Raw genomic sequence first — 24,835 nt, 5'->3', positions numbered from 1 at the left:
TATGTTGATGTACAAAATAAACTTGATTTAACAATCACACACCGAGATTAAAGCGTCCTCTTTTATAATTGTACTGGCTTGCGGCTATGGTGATAAAAGATGGTAATATAACTTTAATTCATAACAAACATGCACAGTTTTAAAAACTAACCAGTAAAACTCATACTTGATCGAATTTATTGATGACTGATGTTCACAGAGAGAAGAAGAGATCTTTTAACAGCAGATGCTTTGCACACGTCTTTTTAATATGATTATGTGTTATTACGGATACACGTTATTACTTTTCTGGCAATCAATACGGTGGGCGGGGAAACCACACTCCTACATCACGTTGCAGTGGGCCTCAAAATGGGAACGATTTGGATCCTATTTTAAAGTCAAGAAATTAAAAAAAAATAATAATAATAATAATTTACTCCAATATGACTGTGAAAACACTATACCTAAACACAGTTCTGTCCTAACATCTTACAAAACATGATTTTCATAATTGGTGCCCTTTAATACGAGTATAAAAAAAAATTTAAAAAAAGGATAAGTGTTCAGGCAGCCAAAAAAAATTATTGTTCAATTATGTATTTGACGATTGCGAAAGTACAGTTTGTCAGCCGTTTACCTCACTTTTTGTGTTGTGCTTAGTGTAACGGCTTTTAAAAGTGTTAAAAATAAAAAAATGTTTAAAAACTAGTGTTTCTTCTGATTAAAATGCCATTTTAGTTTCTCCTAAAAAGCATCTACTCTGGCGCACATGATCAGAGGAAATAGAAAAAGCTTTATGTAAAGGAGGAGGAGTCACAAAGCACACCTATTACTCAACCACCAATGACCAATGGTACTTTAAAGGGGTTTACCAGTTAGGGTGTACCTTTACATTCTCTTACAAATTGACTATGTTAAACTGTTTCAAACTCATGAAACATAAAAGTTTGGAGTTAATTCTTTGATTTCAACTATAGTATATGAGGGCCTTTAGCCAATCTGGGTTTAATTCAGTAGTATAGCCTGAATGAAAAGTGTTGATCAGGCTTCTTGCGTGCCCAGGCTGCACACCAGATTGCACCCATTTAGTGACAACAAAGCGCTCAACAATATTTCAGAAACTCATTATGGCCGAGTAAGCATTAACGCAAGCTTGACGTTTGACAGACGAAAGACAGCGTGACTCTTCAGTCGAGGACATGCCCGAGTATTTCACTGACATCTGCAGTAAGAACCGAATTGTATATTCAGGAATGTCAGCCCGCGCACACTGCTTTCCCTACTACAAGGATGTTATTATGTAGCTGCTGCTCAGTCTGAAGACTGGATAAGGTCCAGCGAGAAGGAAGGAAAACAATGTCAAAGAGGGCCTTTTCCATAGGTTTACAGCATGGTGCCAATCAGAGAACTGAAGCTCTGTCAAAGAGACAGAAGCCAGAGCAGAAACAAGCATCAGAAGAGCACAACTAAAGACGGCCGCATTAATCTGGCACTGCGCACATGGATGTTGCACATTACGATGCCATCATAGGAAACATTAATCTTGAAAAAACAGTTCCTATTACCAGCACTTTGAAGTAGAACAAAATTTGTCCTTTCATTTATTATATCATTGAAATGATTGTGCAATAAAAAAATTAAGGCTGTAAGAATACACTACAAGGCATCAAAATGACTAAGTATATATATATATATATATATATATATATATATATATATATATATATATATATATATATATATATATATATATATATATATATATATATATACACATATACATACACACACACACACATATATATATATATATATATACACATATATATATATATATAAAACATATATATATATATATATATATATATATATATATATACACATATATATATATAAAAACTTTAATTCACATTCCATTACAAAACTGTTTAAACTTTTTAGATATTGAAGAAAATATGATAAGCAAAAGTCATAGATGCATCTTCATAATATATAGGGCTCAGCATATACAGTTTAAGTCAAAATTATTAGCCCCCTCTTTTTTTATATATTTCCCAAATTCTTTTTAACAGAGCAAGGACATTTTCACAGTATGTCTGATAACATTATTTCTTCTGAGGAAAGTCTCATTTGTTTTATTTTGGCTAAAATAAAAGCAATTTTTAATTTTGTTAAAACCATTTTAAAGGTCAAAATGATTAGCCCCTTTAAGCTATATATTTTTTCTGGTAGTCTACAGAACAAACCATCCTTATACAATAACTTGCCTAATCACCCTATCCTGGGGTGCGTTTCCTGAACAACGACACAACTTAAGGCTGAACTATCATGGTACAATGCATCGTTTGAAAAAAGAACGACGTAGTGACGAGTGTTTCCTAAAACGCATGGTTTCTCATGTCGCAGATCCATCGCTTCAACCATGTTAGTTATAACGTAAAACGCCCATAATGACACTCTAAACAGGGCAAAGGAACTACTTCGTTACAGAAGAACCCCATCATTTCTTTGTGCAAATTATATTGTTACACACAAACACACATTTAAAATAAAATCCAATATTTTTTTTGGTTAAAACATGCATTCGTTTTCTATATTAACTGAAATATTTGTAAATGGCACAAATACACAAATATTTGTTTATTTTACAAATATTATTGAGAGTGACATATCTTATTCTAAAACAAATCACTTACAAAAGCTAACATCTATTCTAATATCATATATAAATCATATGAATGAATAAATAATACTAAGGCAATTTATTATAAAATGAAATGTAATTTATTATATATTAGGAAATGAAAAAAAAACATAATTTAATGATGATAATGATTATTATTATTAGAATTATTATTATTATTAAGTAGGGTACCGCTTATTTATTATTTTTTAGAAAAGTCTACATTTACAATTTGACACTTGTAAACCACGGCAGAAAGTTCTAACCGGCAGGCCCATGTCATATACAGTACAGATACTTAATAAACAACCCACTATAAATTAAAATAATTAACATATGCTTTTTGTTTTCACAAGCTTTGGAGATGTAATATAAATTCGCTTTTAAATAATAGGTCACCTATAGCTTTCGCTTGAGGCTGTGTTCAAAATGACATCAAAGCTTTCAAAGTGCACTGCGAAGGGAGCACAATTATAAACATGAAGATCGCTAAAACTGAACTGTAAAAATAGTTTGAAAGCAAATTAGACCTAAGAAAGATGACTTTAATGTTTTTTTTAATCATTCAACGTTCAAATGTTAGAAGGTTCTAAATGAACAGGGCATAGGGGCGATAAGTGGGAATAGAACACAGGAACTACACTGCAAATACAGCTCCAGAGCTGTAGTTGCTAGCGTTCAAGTTTGCAATGCAGTTTGCGAATGTTCATTGGAGCAACGGATTTGGGTAACGGCAAATCAACAAACTATGCTTGTAATGACAGAACTTGCAACCTTAGTTGGCTAACGATGGTTTTGGGAAACGCACCCCTGCCTAATTAACCTAATTAAACTAGTTGCTGTGTAGTAGTGTCTTAAAAAATATCTAGCAAAATATTATTTAATGTCATCACGGCAGAAATAAAATACATTGGGTATTAGAAATGAGTTTTTAAAACTATTATGTTTAGAAATTAGTTAAAAAACAATCTTCCCTATGTTAAACAGAAATTGGAAAATAAAATAAAGGGGGGGGGGGTAATAATTCTGATTTCAACTGTACAAGTAGTACACCACTCACAAATCTCTCTTTTAAATTTATATTTTAATAGGAAGCACAATATTATATTTGTGCATATACAATAGATTAGTCAGTACTGAAGCCAAATCTGGAGCTTATCTAACAAAATAACTTACGATAACTAGTACAGTACAGTACACTAGTACAACCAAATTTAAATGTTATAGAAAAATATTAAATACAATTTTAAAAAAGAGAAAAAAACAAAAGAAGCAAAAAATGTTTCAAAAAAATTGTTGAAATTTTGTTGGATGTCATTTTTTGAAATATTATTTAACATTTAATTGTATTATCTTACAATTTCTAAATACATGTTTGGTGACTAAAATATTATTTTAATAAATATATCGATGTAATAAATCTGTTTTGTTTAAATGCACCAAAATACATTGTCTATATTCACTGAGAAATGGATAAAAATATATATATATTTTATTTTCAAAATGTGGTGTACTCAATTATGCTGAGCACTTTATATTTATATACGCAGGCAAGATAAGCACAATTAAGTTCATTTAAAAAAAAAACAAATAAAGTGTGAAGAGAAAGCCTCTGATGAGCTAACAACACAAAGAATTCAGTAAGGCCTGATTCTTTGAGTTAAATGTCAATGCTGACCTCCAGTGGCACACTAAATTCACCCTCTGTTGAAAGAAACTATTTATATAATACAAAAGTCTCTATGGATGAAACAATCTGTCATTATGAATTGATAAAAAACAGCACAACCATACACAAAGGACTAAAATACTTGTAAACATCATATAAAAAGAATGAAACAAACATAATTGCTCTAATTATAAAAATGAGACGTGCTTTTCTTAAGCAAATCAAAGTATGAATGAATATATCTTACACATTGGAATAAAAATGAAACCAACCCCCAAATCTTTAAATGACAATATATCTGTCAAAGAAATTGGATTAATTTGCAACAATTACTATTCTTTTGGAATACATGAAGGTTATATTAACAATGAAACAATAGTGCTAAGATTGTGACAATGGCACTAGACTAAAACCAGTTTAATCTTGTCAAAGTAGTTCCAAAAAAGATATAAATTGATCTTTTCTACAGTATTTTACCCTCAAAGCATCGGGATGGCATTAGTCTAGAGATTTAAATGTAGCCTTTGTCAGAGTGATTGGACTGCCTTTCTCCTCTAGACTTCTGAAATGGTCCAACAAAGGAGAGAGATTATGTCTAACATTTTCTTAAAGTTGACTCTTTACCTTCGTGGATTGCTCGGGTCATAACACAAATATCAAGTTTGACATTTAGACTCAGAAAAGAAAGAACATAATAACTCACTACTCAGAAATGAGAAATTGTGGGAGCAGCGGGGGGTCTCTATTGAAGAGGTTAGACTCCACGTATAAGCATTCTGAATGCAGTCTACCTGAAAAGGTGCTGCACTGGTTTCCATGACAATAAGAAAGCAAAAACGCATACAGTGGCCAAAGCAGGATGGCGTCACTTGCCTTTTCACTGAGGTTTTCAGTAGAAAATAGCTACGAGACACCAATAACTTTAATGTTCACAATTAAAGTCTATCCATTAGGGCCAATTCACAGCGGTGACAGAACCAGAGATTTTTTTGTCAGATCAGAGTGTTACCTCTGAAATAATTTGGTGTTTGTTGCTGAAATAGAATGTCTGTGTTGTCAGAACAGCGTTTCTTCAGGTTTAATGAGGATAAATTAAATTTAGATTTTTTTTATAAAACAAAACAATGTGTAATATCAAGGGAGCACATAGAGTAACAGCAGCATTTCAAAGTAAATTTTTACCAACAAACTGATCTAACTTACTTTTAACTTAACACACAATAAAAGTACAATACACACTTATACAATTGAAGTCAGAATTATTAGCCCTCCGGAATTATTAGACCCCCTGTTAATTTCTTCACAGTTTTTAAAACAGAAAATTTTTTCAACACATTTCTAACATAATAGTTTTAATAACTAATTTCTAATAACAGCTACATATTTTTCAAGACACTAGTATTCAGGTTAAAGTAAATTCAGGTCTAAAGGCTTAACTAGATTAGTTAGGCAAGTCATTGTAAAACAAAGGTTTGTTTTGTAGACAATCTATGTCTAAATCAAAATATTGCTTAAGAGGGATTATAATTTTGACCTTAAAACGGTTTAAAATTAAATAAATAAATAAAAAACAGCCAGTATTCTGGCTGAAATAAAACGTATGTGACTTTCTCTAGAAAACAAAATATTAAAAGAAACACTGTAAAAAATCCTTGCTATTTAACTTAGCTAAGTACTTGCAAAACTGCCATGTAATGGGGTTAGACAAATCGTCACCTCAGAATTATAAGGTTCTATCTGACATTTTTGTCAAAATTGAGTTATTGACGTATTCTTATTAAATGACAACTTATTTACATTATGGGATGTTTTTTTATAAGTTGTTAACATTTTAAGAAGTTTTATTTAAAAAACAAATGTTACACACATACTGTTTGCTATGGAATGCAAAAACTTTGAAGCTTAATATCTCAAAATCATTCAGAACGCAGATAGAATGTTATAATTCCAAGGTGATGAAATGCATAAAAAAACAATTGCTGCAAGTCTCTAATTACCATCAGTTGAAGGAAAGCTCCATACACCACAACTAGATGATGCCACTAACTTTTGAAGTGTGTGTGTTGCAAAATTCAAAAACGAACAGTCCCTGACACATGCAGATTATAGGGACTGTACATTATCATGGCATTATACATATTGCATCCTTCTGACAAAAGGAAATAGAAAAATCAGTAGGTGCCACATTCCTGAATCCAGTAAAGGTAGGGCGCACAGTTTTGATTTCTGTTGTGGTCAATGGAAGCACCATATTTTTCTTTTTAAACGTCAACAGCATAAACGTACATTTTTCGCAAAATGTTGAGTTCTCTAAAGCCCTGTTTACACTGTCAGGTCTTGATGCCCAATTTGATATCTTGCCTATATCTGATCTTCTTGCCTGTCCGTTTACACCAGGCATATCCAAACTCGGTTCTAGAGGGCCGGTGTCCTGCATATTTTAGTTCCTATCCAAATTAAACACACATGAACCAGCTTATCAAGCACTTTCTAGGTATACTAGAAACTTCCAGGGAGGTTTGTTGAATGAAGTTGGAGCTAAACTATGCAGGACACCGGCCCTCAAGGACCAAGTTTGGACACCCTTTCACATCATTTTAATTGTGAACATATATGATTCATGTGATTACACTTGCTATACAATTCACAATGTCGTGCAATGCATAAAAGTAGGTTCTAGCATCTGCGGCACACCAGCCACGATGGAAGAAATTGTCTTGCTTTAAGTTGTGCGCAATATGCAACGATCACTCAACTTTAAAATGATTTTGAGGCGGAGGAAAAGGGTCGTCATGGCAGCTTGCGCCAATGGATTATATAGGGTGCCCTCCATCATTCAGAAGAATTTGTGGGAGAGAGGTCTCAAGTTTGGTGGGAGCAAATTGTGGCCTTTGACAAGGAGCAGTGGATCTGAAATTTTTGGACGAGCAAACAAACATTTGATTTGCTGTGTCAAAGTTTGTCCACATACCTGTCCTACAATGACACATCGTTTCGTTGGGCCATCCCTTTGGAGATGCACGTTGAGGATGCGCTCTGGTGGCTAGCAACAGGTGCGGGCTATTGTGCATTTGCACATCTGTTTGCAGATGTAAGTTGGCAGATATGTCCGGCAAAAAAAAACAAGAGGGGCTTCCCATTTTATATTTCCTTCAACACAGGCTGAGACTAAAATACATAAGCCCAGTAAGCCTACCATGACGTCATGCCATGTCAAACAATAAAATGAATATCATGCCACATCTGCCTCACACTATGCTCTGCAAACCTCAGGGACAGGGTTGATCTCTGCTTTTGTTGTAAGACATCTGATTTCATGACTGTACGCAGGCAGTCTAAGCAGCTATTAATTAACATTCAAAAATGATACAATGTCCCCTGAGCACTAATTAGATTTTAATTCATAAGGTAACAATCAAAAACATGCAGACTATTAAATAGCTGCTCAGTTAAAACAGTATTAACGAAGTTGTGAAGTATTTGCCCAAATTTCATGTTAAGGAAAACAAAACCTGGCTTTTAAATTTACACTCCATTACACTACATCAAGGTTATATCACAATAGGTTCACAAAATGTTCTGAGCAATGTAATCACTGAATGGTTATTTATAGTAAATTAAATAGCATAATAGGATTTTTGATAAATTGCCCGTAGTGTATGAGGGTGACAGACCCAGACGACAGACAGACAGACAGACAGACAGACAGACTGACAGACAGACAGACAGACAGACAGACAGACAGACAGACAGACAGACAGACAGACAGACAGACAGACAGACAGACAGACAGACAGACAGACAGATAGATAGATAGATAGATAGATAGATAGATAGATAGATAGATAGATAGATAGATAGATAGATAGATAGATAGATAGATAGATAGATAGATAGATAGATAGATATTTTTTTTCTCTGAATGCATTATTATTGTAATGACTGGAGTACTGTACTGTGTGTTTTCAGTTTTTGTTTTAAGGATTGTAGAGAGAACAATGTTTAAAGACGTTGACTGTCATCATTAAACAATCCATCAATTCAGATTAAATACTGTTGTCAGATGATTGGTGGTCTATCTTTTGCTCTGACATCACAGCTGAGATATAGGATTTTAATTTTTTTCACTTCTCAGAAAACATTGTATGCCTTGCTAAGACAATTAGTCAGATTTTATTGCAATAAAATGTTAACATTTACACTCATACAGTAGTACACAATAGTTTCAAAAAGATTGTACATTTTGAAGATTTTACATCGAAATTCAACTTAAATTTTCACATTAAGTTGGTAGCATTGGTATTATTAAGCTAATTTGACAGACAATGTTTTGATCAACACACTTTGTGACATCACTAGAAGCATATGACTAAAATGCATGTCACGCATCATGACATGAGTCCAGTCCAGCTGACTAAAGGGATAATGGGAGAGGAGGACCATCTAAAGCCTCAAGGCCTGCAGAAGATCCCTGGAGGTTCATTATTATCCATGCTGATCACTTTCCTGTGACGTAAAGGGTCAAAACTCATCTCCTTTCACACTGCACAAACAGTCTGTATGAAAGTATTACTGTACTGCTAAAAATAGATACACCACATGCAAAGTGTGACACACCTATAACTAGATAATGAGTCACAGCCTGCACTTTACCAAAGTCCTTCAAAAGCCTTAAAGAAAGTCTACTTTTTTGAAAGAGACTCATTTTATAACTCCCTAGAGTTAAATGGTTAAGTTAAACCATTTTTTAATCTATTCAGGTGATCACTGGGTCTAGTGTGAACACTATGCTTAGCTTAGCATAGATCATTAAACTTGATAAGACCATTAACATATCATTTTTAATATAAATATTACCAAACACTTTCAATAATTTTCCATATTCAAACCTCGACTCTTTCCGTAGTCAAACTGTTTACTACGACCAACAGAAATTACCATGGCTGCAGCAGGTGCAATGATCTTAAAAGGGAGGTCCAGAATGTAATTAAGGCTTGGTTGTGTTTATAAGATGCAAAGCAATGTATGTCCATGCTTTACTTGAAGAAAATGAGATTCTTTTTTCAGATATCTTACTTTGATTATATACAGTAATTCAGCTAACATAAAAATGACTGATATATTTCCTCGTCCCTCTGAAAGACCCACCCTCAAGAGGCTCTGATTGGTCATTCAACCTAATGTGCTGTGATATCTAAAGTGAAAATGGGGTGCAGCTCTTTTAAGAGAAATCGCCATTGTGTGTATGTGCGTGCGTGCGTGCGTGCGTGCGTGTGTGTGTGTGTGTGTGTGTGTGTGTGTGTGTGTGTGTGTGTGTGTGTGTGTGTGTGAACTGTCTGTAGATGTGTAAAACACGAGAAGCGCATCTGTGCGGGACTGATGTTTATTTTTCTCTGATGCTCGGATTAAGTTATTTTCTGTAATAGACAGTGACACTGTTAACAGAAGAATAAAGCACAAGATGTGGGATGCGACCTGTGTGAGCTTTGATTGATTTTTCTGCTGCAACACGAGTTAGGCGAGTTCTCCTGTATTTTTTTACTCAAAGCATTACATGACCTCTTTCACATATATTCGGAATATGCATGTGTAAGTAATATGAATTATTCACATATCTTTTGCGAGTTCATTCTCTGAGATGTAGAATGCACCTATAGAGAGACACACATACGCTGGTGAAGAGTGTGTGTGTGTTTACAGCGGTTTAACGGATAAATATGAGTTGGTAGCAAAATTGTTAGCGGTGCCAAACAGCATTTCCTGTTTACATCATTGCTACAACATACCTTTAACACAAGACACTGTGCATGTCATAATCAAGTTTAACAAAATAAAAACTCTTACATGTTGTGGCTCAGAGTACACAGCTTTGGTTGTTGGAGCTGCTCATTTAAGGAGATTTTAACTGAATCCAGCACTGAACTGGGAGAGATTCTGAAAGCTGTGTGTTGTCAAAATGCTTGCTATATATTTTATAATCCTCTGGCATATAATTAAAATTAGGCTGTAAACACTTACTTCTTTGTGTTGTGTCCTTTGGAAGCCCAAATACAGAAAAAGAAAAAGCTCTGTGGAAAAAGCAGCGTTTGGACTGCATTTTAGCTTTCTCTGCTGTAACATTACAGAGGAGGACAGGATTAACTTCTACTCTTTTCAAAGGACATCCTGGAATTTTAAACGACCACAGAGAGTCAAGACCTGGGTTTAACGTTTCATCCGAAAGACGACGCTCACTACGCAGTAGTGGGCGACCATGTGATCGTTGCAGAGAGCTAGCTGCCGGATGCAGATTTACGCAGCAGATGTCGTTCCAGCCGCAACCCAACACTGAGAAACATCCACACACTCTTGAATTCACACACATACACTACAGCCAATTTAGCTTATTCAATTGACCTCGGTTTAACATCTCATCTGAAAGATGGCACTCACTGAGCAGTATAGAGAGTCCCCTTCACTATACTGGGACATTAGGACACACACAGACCACAGGTTGAGCGCCCCCTGCTGGCCTCACTTCCAGCAGCAGCCTAGCTTTCCTATGTGGTCTCCTATCTAGGTACAGACCAGTGAGAGTTGCAGAGAGCTAGCTGTCAACCAGTTCAAGTTTTTGTTCTGCTTATTTAGATATTTTGAAGAATGTTGGAAACATGTTCCATTGACATCCACAGCAGGAAAAACAAATAACATGGAAGTCAATTGTTACAAGTTTTCGACATATTTTTCTTTGTGTCCAACAAAAAAAAAAAAGCATCAAACTGGTATAAAGCAAGTTAAGGGTGTGTATTGCAGTAGAACTGTCACTGAATTATCCCTTTAATGTTATACTGAAGAACATATTGTGGTAAAGTTGGTTTTAGATTTGCATATTTAGACTTTCACCTTAACAGCATAATTTCTAAAGATTTTTGTTTGCAAAATTTATCCAAGGATCCAATAACTCAAAAGTAAAACATTTGTTCACAGTTAGGCATGGGATGATAACCGTGTTCAAGGTGTTTGGAAAAGTCAAGATTTAAAACCCGTCAACATTTTCTGCAATACCGTTCCTAAGGTATGTGTACGATTTTTAATTTAAGTTTTTTTGTTTTGTTTTTAGGACATCAGTATCTTTAGCAGAAAATATATCTAAAGATGCAGTTTTAGATTGTTAAAAAATATCTTTTGGAAACAAATGAAGACAGCAGAAGTCAATAATTCATTTAGCCTGAAATGTTTATCCTTTCAAAATATTTTAAATGTTTCTCAAAATTAAATACATTCTGTTTAAAAGGGGAAAAAGTTTTTATTTTTACTCAGACGTTTAAAAAGAATATATTTATGAGCAGTAACCACAATACCGGGATATCGTGAAACTGTGATATTTTCAAATAAGGTTATCAAACAGTCAGAATCTTATATCGGCCCATGCCTATTCACAGTCAGTTAAATACTGCTAATGTTGCTTTGAAGGCATGCTTGCATGCAATTTCAGACAGAATATTCAAAAATATCATGGTGAACAATATAGGGACTGTGTCACAAGTTGTGCTCATAAGAGTACATCATTATAATTATTAGCCTTTTTAAATTCAGCTTTACTATTTTATTCAACGTCAAAGTTTGAATCTGCGAATACATGAAACCAACTTTATCTCAAAGTTACTTGTAACTTGACTGACCTGAGACCAGTTTACAAAATATCTTAACACGCCTAAAGGAACTTGTTTTCCCTGCTTCATGGTGAGAATGACATCAACAATCAGTCTCTATTGCATGATTCAGCACATACCTGATATCTTAGTTTTACTAGTCATTTAGAAATAAGCGAACACGTAACAGTATCGTATGAGCTACAGATCTCAGAACTGATTGAAAATAAATCTAGCAAGTGAAAGTCACCATGATTTACTCATGCTTCAAACAAACCTCTCAAAACAAAACTGTTAGCTAGCCCTGCTACATTTGTTGCTAAAGTTGCAGCGCTTCTTGGAAATGAGAACTAACTATGAAAGTAGTCACACATTTAAGAAATACACTAATACTTATTGCATACATTTGACTGTTAAAAACAATATCACAACAGTAACGTTAGCTGGTGAATAGCTTAGCAAGGAAACCGAAGCTAATTTTCACACACGACTGAATAAATATAATACTAGAGGTAAACACTGAGTACTTAAAACCATTTAATTCTAATTAATCTAATCTGTTGTAATGTGGAAAAAAGGCACATTTAAATTAGCCAATGGGAGGGGAGGGGTTGCTATATGAGAAGCTAACAAAACAAAGCGATGTTTTCTCAGACTTACAGTAATAAGCGACCACCGGGTCTCTTTTCTCGTGCTCTTGCGCTGTTCTTAAGTAATGCTGGATCGCCTTCAGCTGCGGCGGGAGCGCCATCCTGAAGAAAACTCACTGTTACAAACTTCTACGGTAAGCAAGAGCCGAAAAAACGGCTAACAACAAAGATGACTGAACTGCTTCCGCGTCGTCACGTGAGCGCACAGCCACGCCTTTACTGACCTCCATAGGCGAGGAGTAGGAAATGGCATTACTCATATTCAGAGAAATCTATTAAAAAGTTTTGTTTGTGTCAGACAAAAGGAAACAATGTAAGTGTATATGTATATAGTGTATATAATAGCTTTTCATTTTCTCGCATACCGTTTTTTAACATATTGCAAAATGCAAAATAAAAAGACATTTTACAGAAAACACTGATTAAAGACATGTGTAAGTTCATAAATCAATAAAACAATAAATATTATTCATTAATTTTCCTTTAGCTTAGTCCCTTCATTCACCAACTTATCCAGCATATGTTTTACACAGCGCATGCCCTTAGCTGCAACCCAGTACTGGGAAAAAATAAATATTAGATGCATTAAAATAAGTTGCATGCAAATGTTTTTTTAAAACAAGTAGAAATATGACATTTTCTATTTCAATTTCTATTTACGGATTGCAGAAAGGCTCCAAAATATATTTATTTATATTTTATTTTAGTCCATTTCAAATCTCCATTTCTGCAGTATTCAATATAGAAGTTTGTAACCATGTAAAACATAAGTAAATAATTTAATATGACCACTTATTAATTTATATTCAAAGTTACTAATCATTCTTTAATTTGATTCATTTATTTTATCAAACATTACATTAGATACGATTAGATTCAGCTTTTTATTTTATATTCTATTAGACTTTATTTTATTGACCTTACTTGTATAATGTTTATTTGTGTGATTGATATCGTATTGTGTGGTTTCATTGTGGCGCAGTGGGTAGCATGATCACCTCACACCAAGAAAGTTGCTGGTTCAAGCCTTGGCTGGGTCAGTTGGCATTTCTGTGTGGCGTTTGTATGTTCTCCCTTGTGGGTTTTCTTTGCACTCTCAGCAATAAAGGTACATGTCACTGAGGTGGTACTTAAAAGCTCCATATTGATACCTCAAAAGTATATAGTAGTACCTAAAAATTTTAAGAGGAACAATTTTGCACTTTTGACGTAATAATATGTACCCTTAAGGTATTGATATTGACCTTTTAGGTACAAATTTTTACCCTTTGAAAAGGTACCAACCCCAGTGACAGCTCGCGTACCTTTATTTCTGAGAGTGTGGGTGCTCCTGTATCCCCACAGGCCAAAGACATGCGGTGGGTGAATTGAATATACTAAATTGGCTGTAGTGTATGTGAGTGTGTGCAAGAGTGTGTGGGTGTTTCCCAGTGTTGTGTTGCGGCTGGAAGGGCATCCGCTGTATAAAACATGTGCTGGATAAGTTGGCAGTTCCACTTTGGTGACCACTGACTAATAAACTGACCAATCTGAAAAGAAAATGAATCAATGAAAAGATTTTTGAACTCAGTGTTGCGGTGTGAAGCTGTTGGTAATGTTTGTGGAGTTGTTTAATGATCCTCTGCTAAGATTTTAAGAGATTGAAGGTGTTTTTTTTTCTTTTAATGATGTGAATGAGGTTGCTGTAGTTTTGTGTTTCTCTTCAGTAAGTCTGCTTGTTAATAGCAGGTGTTCATCATTAATGCTTAATCAAGACTTACACTGTAAAACCCAAATAGTTAAGGTAACTCAAACCATTTGAAGAAACCGATTGCAACAAACCATTTAAGTTAAAAAAACGAATTCTAATGAGTACTGTGAACTTAATCCTTTTGAGTACACAAAGCAATTTGAGCACAGTAAAACCCAATAAATGACATGAACTCAAATCAGCTGAGTACTGTAAAACCTAATAAGGCAACAGAAACCTTTTGAGGAAACTGATTGCAACAAACCATTTGAGTTAAAAAAAACTAATCTATATAATGTGAACTTACTCCATTTAAGTTGAAGTAAGGAGGTATTTAACTAACTCAGTACCTTTAACACTGAGTTCAAAAACTCTTTCAAATAAGTAGAATTAACTTTCAGTCAATTTTGAGTTAACCACACTCATTCCATTTCATAAAGTTGACTGTTGGGTTTTACAGTGTACTTAATCACTTAAATATCTTATTCAACTTAAATAGAGTAAGTTCACTGTACTCATATAGATTCGTTTTTGAACTTAAATGGTTTGTAGCAATTAGATTCCTCAAACGATTTGAGTTGCCTTAACTTATAGGGTTTTACAGTGCTTAAGTGATTTGAGTTCTCTTCATTTATTGGGTTTTACTGTGCTCAGATTTCTTCGTTTACTTAAATGGATTAAGTTCACAGTACTCATTAGGATTAGTTTTTGAACTTAAATGGTTTGATGGAATCAGTTTCCACAAATGGTTTGAGTTACCTTAACGTTTTGGGTTTTACAGTGTAGAAAACAACAACTGAACTAAATCAATTTAAAATGTTTTCTTAAGAGAACAAAACTTTACAAACACTATGGAGACACACTGTATCACACAGCAATGGATTCACAAGCAGATCTGTTTATTCTGACCAGGAGTTACTTAACACTAAATATCTCCATAAACTTGATCATACGTGACAGCAGTCATTATATATGTACCAATGACCTATAGATTTTCATGCATAACCATATCATAAATCCCACAGACACTGATCAGAAACCAATAGAAATGATCAAATCAAAACATAAAAGCTATTACTCAAACAGCTGTGGTGTTGAAATAGTGGGAAGGCAACTGTGGGAAGATTTACAGGCCAGATCTGCTGTCAGATCCCCTCAGATGATTGTATATAACATAAAATGTAGATTTGTCATGTATTAAACAGTTACCCAGCTGACACAAGAGTTCACAGTATGCCATTTTGTACCTGAGATGAAACACTTAGCTGAGAATAATAACAAAAGTTGGATGGATGCCTGATAAAAACATACAGATACAAATACTACAAGCACACAATATCATACTGAAAACTATATGGAAATCAGCAGCATGATGTATGTATTGTCTGTGCATGATTGTGGCAAAAGTTGCGCAATGCTATGAACCAATCAACAATCTTTTCAGAAAATTATGTTTTGTTTTATGGCCAATCCTTGTTGATTTTGAAAATAAACTCTATTTATCAAAATAGTTCTTGCTATTTGTGTGGTAAAAATATGAATAAGAAAATAATAATTACTTGCTAAATGTTTTGTTTAAATTAGCTTAATTGGCCAATAAATGAAGCAAACAAAAAAAATAAGATGTTAAAAAGATTAATTCCTTGTCAATAATTAAATTTCTTTAGTTAAAATCATTCAGAAAATATATAATAATTTGTCTGTTTTGTTTTTTTAAAAGCATATCTTTCTGTATCCACCACCAGAAAATGCAGAGGTATGTAGGTTTATGTCCAGTTTGTCATTCGGTGATCCAGAAGACACAAAACAAATACTGTTAGGGCAGCATCACACAAACACTAAGTCATTGGCTGGTTTAAATAGCCAAGTCTTCGGAACAGTATCTCAAAAATCTCAGCGATACAGAGCAGTATAGTGATGATGGTGAAGGTGTACATTGCACTGAGGAAGATGGTCTTCTCAAAGTGTTCAGGAACCATGCACTTTGAGACGTTGAGGATCTTTCCAAGGCCGGTGACATCGCACATGAAAATAGGATCAACCAGGAAACCAAAAAGGTGGCTCTGTAGCCAAAACGCTAAGACTTCTAGAATTATTCTTAACAGGACAGAGATGATGTAAAAGACTGTGGACATCGGCCGATGAAGGATCTCCTCCTGGTCTATATTCTTACAGGCAGCATAAAGATGAAACACTGCTCCAGGTACCAAGACAGTGACTAGCTGTAACGCCCAGAAAACCTGCAAGAAAATACAATTAACGTTACTTAGCAGTATTAAAATTTGTTTGTTTTTTAATTAAGTTTGCCATTTTGCCAACTGATACGGCTTTTATTTAAGTTTCCACCAAAAACATTACAAGAGATTATCACAACACATCTTTAAGCCTCATTCACACTACGATTGACTCGCAGCGGAAAATCGACAAGCGACCGTCCTTTTTACCGGAGAGTGAGAGACTTCCGGCGACCTCCATCTACACAAGCCAATGCGACCGTTGGCGACCAGGTGGGCGTGTTAAGCGACATGACAAAGTTGAGAATCCTTTAACTTTATGCAAATGAAGAGCTGCTTTCTTGAGTGAAAGCCAATAAAAGCACCAGTAGAGCTCACGTGATCTTCTCTCAGCTCGCTCAGAGACCAGTTGTGTTCTATGTGCCGTAGACCTACACAGACCTGCGTTTGCAGTAAGTCCCCACCCAGAGCAACAGGCAGCTACAAAGTCGCTACTAGTGTGAATGAGGCATCACAGTTAGCTTGTCTGAGACATAGCATTCTTAATTTTGGGCTTTTAAATTTTTTTCTTCAAAATAGCGTACAGTAGAAAAAAGTAACAAATTATCTCAGTTAAAAGGCAGACAACAAAACCGTTTTAAAAAAATAACAGAAATAAAATTTTTTGCGTGCATTCACAACAACAATATAAAATATAAATACATCTAAATTACATTACACAACAATGCACAATGAAGCTCTGTGTATTGTAAGCGTGTGGGGCATTTTTATTGTGACGTTGATACAGATCCTCTGTTATAGTTATTGGTGTAAGGGGCTATTTACTTAAATTCAGATTTTTTTTCTTATAACCATGATTTTTGGTGTACTAGTCTTTAGTGTGGACACTACTATAGTTGCCGGTTTTAGGCTGAATTTACATTGCAGATCTTGATGGTCAAGTTTTATTGAGATATTTTGTTGGTGATTTAATGTGTTGGATCAACTGGGTAGCTTTGGATAAACAAAGGAAAAATAAGACCTGCTTAAAATGATTTAAGGCCTACAAGATAATATTTCAGGGAATTTAAGACTGTTTAAGGCTTAAAATTTTGTTTTTAAAATTTTGAAAGACTTTTTCAGACCCCACGGACACCCTGTATAAGGTGTTTCCGTCTAAAACTACACATCATATTCAAATTATGTTTAGTATTTTAAATATGTTTACAGTGTGAATAATATGCAAGCCATGTCTAAATATATAATTTCAGTTCAATCCAGATTAAAAGAACCAAGAGAACCAAACTACAAGTGTGACAACTGTCGCATCACCAGCACTTAATGAATTAGAAACAAAAGCAGTTATAGTTTTTTCAAAAAAACGTCTTTCATTCTAAATATTTCATAATTCCACATTTAAAAACACTTTAAGCTGCATATAAATATATTTATTGTATTATAAAAGCAGATTATTAAATCCAAATTCTGTAATGCACTTTTACCTGAGGTGTTATAGGCCTGAACTGGTTGTAACAGTAAAGGTTTAATTCCCTCTTGTCCGGATCACAGCTGAAGTGCAGGGCCTCATTGCCGTAGACAGCAAATCCAAGGACTCCAAGAAAAAAGGTACGCACAGAGCCAAAAAACAGCGTGTGGAACTGGCCTATCACTGTCGGAGGCCTGAGCTGAAATATGCAACAAAGAGATCTTAACATGCGAAAAACCAGACATGATGCATCTACTGAATACAGATAAGGTCAACTGCATACTTACGCATCCTTCATAAAAGTTTTTGATGTAATTTAATGACATAATTTGGCTTCATAACTTGGGATCATCGTATAATTGCTCGTCACCATTATTCACAGGCTTCTGGCCTCTGACAGAGGCAAAAAGCAGTTCTGAACCTCCAAATGACCTTTCGCTTTAGAAACCCCTTGTCAGTGCATTCTCTTTTATCCACACCAATTTACTCACTCAGTGCAAAAAACAAAAAAAGCAACAAAACAAAGGCCACGGACATGTGGTCAGCCCATAGGCTAATCCCTGTTCAACTCAGTCAGCGAAAAAAACAACTCTTGCATCTCACAATAGAGCAAAGCAAACATGACAATTACAACAAAATGCACTTGTATAACTAGGGCAATTAATCAAATAATTGAAACAATTAACATGATAACAAATTCATTCCTAATTAATTTCATAATTGTCCATAATTCATAATTTAGAGAGCCAGGTGAAGTTAAGACAGCAAAAAGTGTTCTTTAATGAACCAATGAAAGCTGGTTGGGTGATTTTAATTACACCAGACAACCATAACTTCTATTTATGTATACAGCTGTACAGAAAAATATGTATTTATTGCATATATATATATAAATATTCCATAAAATATGTCAGATAGAGTAACACCTAATAAGCCCCCTTAAAGGTTTCTTCTTTCCTGAAGTGTTTTCTCTCCAAAACTACAGCACAGCTAAAGTTCACACGGCAATAAAAATTTCACAAACGATAAATGGTCCATTAAAAGTCCACACACCAACCGTAATCCAGGCGGAGTGTTGTTCATCCCCCTTCCTAATCAGAACCGAGGTCCTGCTCTCATGTCACTGCGTCCCGAGGGAAAGACAGACCTGCTGGAAAAGCAGCATGTTGGGGGCGCCTTTCTGACGGCAAGCTTTTTCGACTCATAAACCAAAGGGCAAACAGACAGGCAAGACATCAAAGAAACGTAGCAAAGAATAGATCATTATGGCCACAGTGATGCTAATTACCGAAATAAGAGTGCTGGGTCTCTCGGTCATACGGTCATTGCGCACGTGGTGCACACGCAAGCATAGCTGTCAGTCAAAGTGATGCTTCATGTATGACCACGCTTGATTGTTTTGTTTGCTCGCTGGCATGAAGGACTCCGTTACACGAATTTTAATAGTAGTATGATGCCGTCCGGCTATCGATAAAAAAAGAAGTGTCTTCTCCACTGACTTCTACAGTAACATCGCACAATATTGTTTTAGTAAACATTCATTCATTTTCTTGTCGGCTTAGTCTCTTTATTAATCCGGGGTCGCCACAGCGGAATGAACCGCCAACTTATCCAGCAAGTTTTCACGCAGCGGATGTCCTTCCAGCCGCAACCCATTTCTGGGAAATGTTTTAAGTAAACAACTTTTCTTAATTTATTTTATTATGTATTGTATTCATCAAATGATAAAGCTGAATCTTCAGCATCCTTACAGTCTTCTGTGTCACATGATCCTTCAGAAAAAATACATTGTTTGATAAATTGTTGCTCAGGAAACATTTCTGATTATTTTCAAGGTTCAACTTTTAAAGCTAATGCATTTTACACAGTGAGAGTATAAAATATTGCATATATAGGCAATTTGAAATGTATAAGAAGAAAACAAACGGTTTCAACTTTTCATAATGAGATCCATTATGTATTAACATTTACATGTTCACATAGATAATAGCCTCACATGTAGCACAGACAAAGAATTGTTATATGGTGTTTCCATCACAAAATACACATCAAAACAAGTCTAAAAAAGCTTTTTATTCATCAAGGGTGCATAAAGATAATCAAGTGACATTTAATACATTTTGCATAATGACAGTGCTGGGCAGTATTTATGAGTCATGTATTTCAAATACGTATTTAAAAGACAAAACAGTATTTTGCGGGGCGACAAAGTGGCGCAGTAGATAGTGGTGTCGCCTCACAGCAAAAAGGTCACTGGTTCGAGCCTCGGCTGGGTCAGTTGGCATTTCTGTGTGGAGTTTGCATGTTCTCCCTGCGTTTGTGTGGGTTTCCTCCGGGTGCTCCAGTTTCCCCTACAGTTCAAAGACATGTGGTACAGGTGAATTGGGAAGGCTAAATTGTCCGTAGTGTATGTGTGTGTGAATGAATGTGTATGTGTTTCCCAGTGATGGGTTGCGGTTAGAAGGGCATCGGCTGCGTAAAACATATGCTGGATAAGTTGTCAGTTAATTCCGCTGTGGCGACCCTAGATTGGTAGGGGGACTAAGCCGAAAAGAGAATTAATAAATAGTATTTTGCATTTTGTATTTGATGGGGTTTATGAAAATGGGTTAATATTTTGTGTCAAAATACTTTAGTGTCTTGTAATTTTGGATTTTTAAAATACTGTAAAATACTTTGTAAAAAATCTCCATCAAGACATCATAGGCATGCACTATCTGATTGTTGCTCTGGATGTTATAGACTTCCATTTAAAGAAGAATTGAACAAATCTTAGGAGAAAGAGTATACTCATATAATAGTAGTTTTGGATGGATTGCTGATGCCAAATGTTTGTCGTTTAAACAAACAACATAAAAATAAGTCCAGTGGCAATTCTTACAATAGTTCCCTCGCTGTTTCAAATGCCAGTAGTTGATCAGAGGAAGGGATTGATCATATAGGTTTAATTGATGGAGGTTTTAGAAAGAAATGTCATGCTCCTTTGTAAAGTAGTTTTGTAGCATTTTCAAAATACAAAATACTGTATTTTATTTTGATACACATTGTGACTGCTGTATTTTGTGGTTTATTTTGATACAGTATTTAATCTACACTTACACTTGAATATATTTTTGCCCAACCCTGAGTAAAAAAAAAAAAAAAAAAAAAATATATATATATATATATATATATATATATATATAAAGAGAGAGAGAGAGAGAGAGAGAGAGTGAGATAGATAGACAGACAGACAGACAGACAGACAGACAGACAGACAGACGACAGACAGACAGACAGACAGACGACAGACAGACAGATATATATATATATATATTTCTTTTTCAAAAAATGTGTCAGTAAATAAGTTAGCTTTCTCTCACATTTCTCTCACATTAATCTTAAGGAGTATTTCTATTTTCATATGTTTTTAGTTTTGAATAAAAAGCCATTTTCTTCATGTTGAAATGGTGAAGAAAATTATATGAAAAGCCTGGATCCTTGAAAAAAGAAAGAAAGAGCGGATGGAATAAAGATATTTTGGTCATGACAGCCATTCACTGCTGGTTTTACTGCAGATAATGGTGAAGGATATCTGCTAGAGGCTAAACTCGTAGAAACATAGTTCAGTGACATTCTACTATAATTAGATTCTTTTTGTCTCTGAATTATTAACATGGTTGCTTCAAGAGCGTCATGAATACCAGCAGATGTCACTAAATCAGCATATGACATTACCACATGCAGTTGTGTCAGTGGCTTATTAGCTAGCAATTTTGTCTATTACCATGGGCCACATTTGCACCAGACAACATCTGTGTTGTGGTAAACACACCCAATTAGAACAGAAAACAGAAATGATATTGTTCCCAATCCCGGATGTGAGTCAAAGTAGCACGTCAAAACTAATGTGATGGCTGTCAGGTATGCAAGGCTTTGTTGATTACCCATTGGATTATCTTAATCAGAGCAAAACCAGTAAAAGTTGTCAAAACACCCCATCTTTTCTAAATAAGTTGAATTCAGTGTTTTAAAATGAGGCTCCTGAGAGTTAAAAATTTGGTATTCAGCATTAAGGCGCAAGGACAAGCTGTGCAGACCAAAAGCAAGGAACAAGACAGGCTCGTGATAAATTGGTTCTGTGACCAAGGCCAAAAGAAAATCCGATTTCAAGATCTGTCTTGACAAGGAACCTTTGTCATCAGCACTTAATGCATGAATGTCTCTTTGCGATGCCTGTTTATTTTACCCCTATATGGATGAAAAGGCAAAGGTAATAAATGGTTAGAATGATAATAATAATAAGGCACTGCTGTTTACAATCTCCTGTGACACACAGAAGCAAGTCTTCTTGTGTTTTGCACAATTTTTTTTTTTTTTTGCAAGTGACTGGAGCTTTTTTCCCCTACATGTTTTCTTAGCTGTCCAGACCCAGTTGGTTTTCTTATTACGTATTTATTGCAGCTCTTTCGCCAGTAAATCCCCTTGCGAGTCATAGAAAGAGCATGAAAGCGCTGAACTCTGATAAGGGAGAGCGTGGGGACAAAAGCTGCACCTGACGAGTCCAAAATACACACAATCCCAGTTCACGCTATACTGATGCGTGGCTGTAGCTCATGGATGACATCATTCTATCCGATATGGAGCTTCAGAGGTTTAATTTTACACATACACTTTCAAAACAGGACCTAAATGTTGTTGAAAATATTTTAGAGACAAAATCTGCATGCATGTTTTGTGAATTAGAGGAGGAATCGATGAAACAACTGTACTTTGAATGCGCATATACCCAAGTGTTTTAGTTTAATGTTGAATATCTTATATTTAAACTTGCAAAATTAAAAATTCTGTTTTCTTGTAACAATATTTTTTGACATAAAATAATAATAAAACTTTGGAGCAAAATGCTAGGCTTCTAGGCTTTGGTTGAGCGACTTAAGAACATTTACCGAATTGTTGTGTAGCCACTCCATTGATATTTTGGCGTTGGTCATCGTCCTGCTGGAAGATGAACCATCGCTCCAGTCTGAGGTCAATAGCACTCTGACGAAGGTGTTTATTCAGGATGTCTCTGTACATGTCTGCATTCATCTTTCTCTCTATCCTGACTAGTCTTTCAGTTCCTGCTGCTGAAAAACATCCCCACAGCATGATGCTGCCGCCGCCATGCTTCACTGTAGGGATGGTATTAGCCTGCTGATGAGTGGTGCCTGGTTTTCTCCAAATGTAACGTCTGGCATTAACTCCAAAGAGTTCAATTTTAGTCTCATCAGACCAAAGAATTTTGTTTCTTATGGTCTGAGGGTCCTTCAGATGCCTTTTGGCAAATTCCACGTGCGGAGTATCTTGAGTCAGCTACTTCACCATACAGACCTGTTTTGTGGATTACGGTACAGAAGGTTGTCCTTCTGAAAGGTTCTCCTCTCTCTATAGAAGAAAAAGTGAAGTGCTAAGAATACTTTAGGGATGCACTATATATGGAAAGTACCATGTAGACAAACAAAAATGGTCCAATGATAAACCAAACATTTATTTGTTTAAAATTAATCTTATATTGAAACACTAAAAGACATTAAAAATTTAAAAATCTATAAGGAGGTAAGCAATTTTGGAATAATTTTCTTATGCAAATTTATATATCCCCTGAAATTCTATTTAATTAATACATTTTTTTATTCTCTATTGATTTGATCGTTTGATGTAAAAAAAAAAAAAAAACAATTGTAAGCACTGTATTCCTTAATTTTTTGTATGTTATTGTTCTTGTCATGCAATAGAAAACAGGATGTGAATGCAGAATGTAGTGTGGATGGTGGGGAAGTACAAAACATTTTGACACACTAAAAAAAAATATTTATTGGATTTACAATTTTTTTTAAGGTAAGTGATTGAAATCAATTTAAATGATCTGAATTTAAACAAACTTTTTAAATGCAGTATTGTTCAGTTTATTTTGTTTGTTTACAGTTTTTCTTAGTCACTTTGGTGCAATCTCACAACACTATTTACATTTGCACAACAGTTACAATTAGTCATTTGTGCACATTATAGTAGCAGTTTCTCATTCCTTCCAACAAATTACAAATGCTTTTTATACATGCATCAATTGCTTTCATTCAACTCTCTGCTGTTTGAACAGACAGACAGACAGACAGACAGACATACAGTAGACAGACAGACAGACAGACAGACAGACAGACAGACAGACATATACAGTAGATAGATAGACAGACAGACAGACAGACAGATATATACAGTAGACAGACAGACAGACAGACAGACAGACAGACAGACAGACAGACAGACAGCCAGCCAGATAGATAGATAGATAGATAGATAGATAGATAGATAGATAGATAGATAGATAGATAGATAGATAGATAGATAGATAGATAGATAGATAGATAGATAGATAGATAGATAGATAGATAGATAGATAGATAGATAGATAGATAGATAGATAGATAGACAGTGCAAAACTCAGTAACGCTGCACACACTTAAGAGTTGATTCCTATGGCAAGCCAGTTTAACATTTATTCAATAATTCCATTCCATTACAATAATTTACACACTCTCAAGCAAAATCTAATTAATTCCTGTAAAATCAATACAACTTTTAAAAGTACCATTTCCATGATTATAAACCATAGTAAATTACCAGCTTACTTGTGAGTTTGCACTCATGTAGGGTAGACTGAGACATTGTTTAGTCATTACAAGAAAAAAAAAAACAAAAAAAAAAAACTAGATGCTGAATTTAAGCAATGTGATATTTCATTTGATTGTGTTCTAAAATATTACAAATTGATAA

At 34.9% G+C, this 24,835-nt stretch overlaps 2 protein-coding genes across 46 annotated transcripts in view; both read right to left on the bottom strand.

Annotated features, from left to right (window-relative positions):
• Window positions 1–12,803, bottom strand: part of vta1 (vesicle (multivesicular body) trafficking 1) — a 72,619-nt gene extending 59,816 nt beyond the window's left edge. Inside the window, exon 1 of one of the 2 annotated variants that reach the window (XM_087296552.1) lies at window positions 12,626–12,803. In XM_087296552.1, coding sequence (XP_087152678.1) covers window positions 12,626–12,716 — 91 coding nt within the window. In that variant the 5' untranslated portion in view covers window positions 12,717–12,803. The remainder of the gene's footprint in view (window positions 1–12,625) is intronic. The other variant, NM_213140.1, reaches the window with a different exon arrangement.
• Window positions 12,804–15,222: 2,419 nt separating this feature from the next.
• Window positions 15,223–24,835, bottom strand: part of gje1a (gap junction protein epsilon 1a) — a 372,471-nt gene continuing 362,858 nt past the window's right edge. For 22 of the 44 annotated variants that reach the window (XM_087296746.1, XM_087296744.1, XM_087296743.1 and 19 more), the window contains 3 exons: window positions 19,097–19,193; window positions 18,060–18,242; window positions 15,223–16,584 (listed from right to left, as the gene is read on the bottom strand). In XM_087296746.1, coding sequence (XP_087152872.1) covers window positions 16,183–16,584; window positions 18,060–18,242; window positions 19,097–19,126 — 615 coding nt within the window. In that variant the 5' untranslated portion in view covers window positions 19,127–19,193 and the 3' untranslated portion in view covers window positions 15,223–16,182. 44 annotated transcript variants of the gene reach the window in all.

The sequence above is a fragment of the Danio rerio genome, chromosome 20, assembly GCF_052040795.2.
Source record: "Danio rerio strain M-AB ecotype USA chromosome 20, GRCz13ab, whole genome shotgun sequence".
NCBI classification, from domain to species: Eukaryota; Metazoa; Chordata; class Actinopteri; order Cypriniformes; family Danionidae; genus Danio; species Danio rerio.
This window is presented reverse-complemented; position numbering and strand designations above follow the sequence as displayed.